This window comes from Poecilia latipinna, unplaced genomic scaffold, assembly GCF_001443285.1.
Source record: "Poecilia latipinna isolate Pla-1442-1.1 unplaced genomic scaffold, P_latipinna-1.0 Scaffold3907, whole genome shotgun sequence".
Classification (NCBI taxonomy): Eukaryota; Metazoa; Chordata; class Actinopteri; order Cyprinodontiformes; family Poeciliidae; genus Poecilia; species Poecilia latipinna.
The window spans coordinates 29,544-34,790 of NW_015116523.1; the positions used below are offsets into that span (position 1 = coordinate 29,544).

The following is a 5,247-nucleotide window of genomic DNA, read 5'->3' on the forward strand; positions in this document are numbered from 1 at the left end:
TGTCCATCTGAATGCTGCCCGCTTTCATGGAAGGACAACGAAATATCGCTCTTATAAACATGTGATTACTAAAATCACGATACCCTCACTGTGTATCCCACTGAAAAATGAACCCATTTAAATAAAGAAATCCCTCCATGGTGATACCACGATAGAGAGCGTTCATTTTATAGCGATAACACCGGAGCTGTAAGTGGTCCGGTATGAAACGGGTGTGATAGAACAACGGAACCACAGCACTTTTAAATTTCAATAATCAGAATACCGAAATTGTTTGCGTTGTTTTAAAAGGTTTATGTCAGTCTGCCTTTTCCCCATCGATACGTTTCCTGAACGCTGCGCACCATAGGGGGTTAAAAAACAAAAAATGACTCGCACATTGTGCAAAACTCTGAAACAGGAGAAGCGGGACATAAAACGGAGCGACGAACTAGATGTGAATTATGGCATAAAAACAGAGAATCCGACGCTGAACAGTGAAAAATCAACACATGATGTGAAACATGACGATTAGGCGGCGCAGCAGGTGATGAGTGAAGATTACTGATGGTGAGCGTCAATAAATGATAAGTGATGCCCCTCCTGAAAGCTCTGGTTTGCACAATAAATGCCATGTGGGTGATATTTTACGGATAATACTCTGATGTCCCATTCTCCCGAAGGCAGCACAGAGCTGCGCCACCAGAAACTCACAGAAACACTGAAGAGAAGAAGAGTTATGATTGACATAGTTGGAGTTCTATCCATGTTTTAATGTTACAGAGCTCAGTCTTTTTGCAAATAGTTCAAAATTTAAACTGGCATTGTTGTACATCTTTTAGCTGGTCATTTTGTGTAATATTTAACTAGAAAATAGCACGGAACAAGAATACTTTTTCCACTCTGATTGGCTGCTATTAGGCCTACCAATTTTAAGTTGAATGTCCATTCTTTGCATTTTTCTCAGACGCCTGTAAAAATAATTTCTATTTGCATTGCTTTTTTGTTCTCTGGGAAATTATTTTTGACGATAACTCCAGAAACAACCATAAAAATCAAACATCAACAACAGTGATAGTAATATTAATAATAAAATAATATTCAGTGTAAAGTAGCCTACAATTTTTTTAATGGGAGCAGTGAGGGACCTGGATAATGGACAGGGGGGGCGCTGGCCCAAAAAAGGTTGAGAAACACTGGTCTAAACCAATGCAACCAGTCATACTCGTAGTGCTTGCTGCGGTTCTGTCTAAAGCCACATAAAAGTGAGGGTGATGTTCAGCGATTTGAACTTTTGTTCTTTCAGGCCGCTGGTCTGGGTCGTCTCCGGCCAAACACACTAGTGCTTGGCTTCAAGAATGACTGGAGAGATGGTGACATGATGAATGTGGAGACTTACATTAATATGATCCAGTAAGTAGGAGCACCTAAAGCAATACTTACATTACAGGTCAATTTTGAACTGAGGCTTTTTTTTTATTTTTATCAAGACTCAATTTTACTAGGCTTTTTTTTTCTGACTATGAATAATCAAGACACATGACACTTGATATTATTGATGCCATACTTGACATCAAAATCTATTCAGATCTCATCAGACCTCCCGTTCCTCAGAGCTGGAGCGCCAATTTCGCTCAAACGACATGGCTCTCTCTCTTTACCTTCCTCTGGCCACGTTGGGAGAAACGGACCACTCCCTGACCTCCAAGTCTGCCCCCTCTGCTCTGTCATTCCGCCATCCCTGCACTGGAATGGCATTGGAATGGAATGGCAAGAATGATGCCATTCTTTGGTACCTTGGTTCTTTTTACAACTAGACAAAGATGATCCTTTTATCCCTATAAATAAAGGATGGCATTATGGGATAATTTGCTCTAGTAAAAAAAAAAACAGGTGCACCAATCAGAATTTTTTGGCAAATTTCCAAACCCCAGTTTTTGTAAAGCTTTGACCTGCCAACTCTCATTTCACTTTTGCAGTTTTGTATCAGAAGATCATCAAAATGGAGAGCAGCTTTGGTTAAACATGGTTAATATTAAAACAAATAGAAAACAAAGTAGGGCTGAAGGTGCAGGAAGAACAGTGCAGCCCTTGTAATAATGCAATAGGTAGCAATATTTTGTCATGACTGAAGCCTGAGATTGTGTGCGACACACTTGGCCTAAGAGTTCATGAAGGGTGGGGATTTTAAGTCTAGACAGTCTAGACTAAACCTGACAGTTGGAAATAGTCCTGTCCTGCATCAGTGGAGCTAATTAATATTAAGTTATGCACTCAGATTTTGTTTTAGAATTTTTATTTTATTTTATGTAGCCGTGGAGGCAGACATGCTACAGAGATCAAGCTACAGTGTTGGGTTTAAATTAGTTGAGCTCCAAATGCTTTGCTTTATTTTTTTTTCTAAGGGTTTTTTTTTTTTTTTTTTTTTTTTTTTGCTCTACTTGCCTTTATTTCACAAGACCATTGAGGTTTGATGCAGTCAATGACTTTCTTTTCTGACAACATGTGTTGATTTTTTTGTCCTCCTCAGTGATGCCTTTGACTTCCAGTATGGTGCTGTTATTCTGCGGCTGCAGGAGGGGCTAGATGTGTCTCATATCCAAGGACAAGGTATCAGACCCCTGCCACTAGAGCCTCTTTATAAAAAACTGATTCCCCATATGGCCAGTATGAACAAGGCATTCAGAATTGGACACAAAATAATCAAATCCCACCCATCACACCTTTTTTAAAAATTCTTTGTCTATGTGCAACATAGTGCAAATTTCTAAATAGGCATGTCTAAAATTTAGAGGAAGCTTTACACACAATCATGCCTTTTCTACATGTTCTGGCTGGAAACATGCAGCTAAACCCCTGACTGGAGCTTCTACTTAGTGACCTTTTCAAAAATAATCTGGGAAAATCCATTCTGACTTTAGTTGAGCTGGACTTGGGTAATTGGCAACAATTTGATAGATTACTGCCACTTACTGTTATTATTATTATTATCATTACCAGTGGACCATTAAAGCATCACAGCAGCAAAAAAATACTGGCATAAATAATAATTCAATTGCATATTTTTTCAACTTTAACAATCGTTTGACCTTGAGATGACATGTTGTGAATTAGCTGAACCAAACTGAACCAAATGTGAAAAGTTGAAAATTACTTAGTTCTCCATGTGGTACTTATTCTAATTTAAGTTTTTTTTTCGGCTTCTGCTCAATCTGTGCTCTAAATTGCTGTTTTTGCCAGATGAGTTGTTGTCCTCCCAGGAGAAGTCTTCAGGAGCGAAGGACGTCATTGTGTCCATTGACACAAGCAAAGACTCGGATTGTGATTCATCCAAGCCATCTTCAAAGACCACCAGCCTGCAGAACAGTCCAGCTGTACAGAAAGGTCAGTCAGCTCATTTCCTGCAGCTCACACAGGAAGCTGCTGACACAGACATGGCAGACGGGAAATATTACAAGGCAAATTATTACACCCGTAGTTCTTTAGTATATTATGTGTGTTTGTAGTAGAGCTTTTCATTTAGCTAAACAGTTCAACCTTATTGCGAGAAAGCTCTGCTAATCTCTAACCCCCTTTGCGTACACTAAAGCTCTGTCCAGACAGGAAGTGACCTAGAGACCTAGAACCCCTCACTGGGCTGACTGTGTTTGCTTCACAGATGTTTTTAGCAACACTGTGTGTTTAAGTATACATGTGTGGGAGAGATGGCAACAGTGTAATGTAAAAGTGCCACCTGTACAGCTGAAATAATCACACAACTGTTACCACAGTGTTGCACACAGTACAACCATGTTTTTGCTTTTATTAAGACTAGAGAGGAATCTTACGATATTACTAATTTTTTCAGTACTGTTACCGTAGGATAAATTGGCAAACTTTTGTCTTTCCATTTTCAAAGTACAATTTACAGTACCTTGAGAAAGTGTTGTGTTTACTGCTTCATCTGTAATTCTTAACCTGTCATTCAAATTTATTTGTTCGAGAAATGTAAAGATGATGATTTACCGTATTTTCTTCATTATAAGGCGCACCTTGAATGAATGACCTATTTTAAAACTTTTTTCATTTGTAAGGCGCACCGCTTTATAAGGCGCATAGAATAGACGCTACAGTTAGGGTTGCCACCCATCCAGTATTGAATCTATATGGGATGCAATTCCTTCCGTACTCTACAAATGTGGATGTGTAATAATAAAGTGGTCCCTGAGTACTTTATATAGTAAGCTGCCCCAGTATCGTCACTCACGGTGTTGGTGTTGCGATATTGTGCCCAACTGCTTTCTGGGTAACACAGACCAACCGACACGCTGCCGCCGCAATCTAACCCTAACCCATTCATTACAGCTTAACCCTAAACCTAATCATTACATACCTAACCCCATCACAGCATTTCCCTCATGGGGACCAGGATTTGTCCCCACAACCCTACAATGTAGACAGGCAAGAATATGAAAACATGCCTCACACACACACACGCACGCACACATAGGCCACTTTAAGAGAGTAGTTATCCTAATCTGCATGCTTTTGGATTTTGGGAGAGAATTTAACGTACTTGGTGTGAACCAAACAGGGAGAACATAGAAACTTAACACAGAAAGGCCCTTCTCAGCAATGAGGCATGTTTAGGAAAAAATTTTTCGTTTTGGGATTGAGCGATACACTGAATCAATCAGAGAAATGCACATTTGTCTTTAGATATTTTATTTAGAAAATCAGAGTAAGTATCAGAGATCAGCGTGTGAGAAAAGAACAAGAGAGAAGTGAATCTTAAAACAGAATTCTTCTTATATATCTCTTCAGTCATGTACACGGTGCCTTCCACCCATCTCTGTCCTATAGGGAACACTCCTCTCAGTTTCTCCCATTTCTGGTTAATTGGTACCTGTGTCCCTAAATCAAACCCTGTTCAAAGGAGTTTCAGTTGGACAAGGAAGAAATGCATCTTCACTGAAACCTCCGTTATCAGTTCCATAAGAAAAAACACCTGCTCAGAAACCTTCGTTATTAGCTCATTCTTCCAAGTAAGCAAACCTAAGTTTTATTTTCCAAGACAGGCAATAGTGCCAACAAGTGTGCCACTCTTCTATCATAAAGCCAAGCATGACTCGTTTCACTTACTTGCCCCAGATCAAAATATTGTTATAAAAGCAAGCCCCTTGTACTATGCTGCGTTTTGCTTCCAACAGAGGGTGTGCTCTCTTGGTTTTTGAAAAAATGATTGCTTCCTCTAGCTCAGTGGTTCCCAAACTCTTTCTCCTGGGCCCC

At 39.6% G+C, this 5,247-nt stretch overlaps 1 protein-coding gene across 1 annotated transcript in view; it reads left to right on the top strand.

Moving 5' to 3' along the window:
* LOC106941864 (solute carrier family 12 member 2-like) overlaps positions 1–3,965 on the top strand; it is a gene marked incomplete at its 5' end in the record, with an annotated part of 32,433 nt that extends 28,468 nt beyond the window's left edge. Inside the window, 3 exons of the mRNA XM_015024997.1 lie at positions 1,286–1,392; positions 2,510–2,589; positions 3,220–3,965. Coding sequence (XP_014880483.1) covers positions 1,286–1,392; positions 2,510–2,589; positions 3,220–3,485 — 453 coding nt within the window. The remainder of the gene's footprint in view (positions 1–1,285; positions 1,393–2,509; positions 2,590–3,219) is intronic.
* Between the last annotated feature and the right edge of the window lie 1,282 nt (positions 3,966–5,247).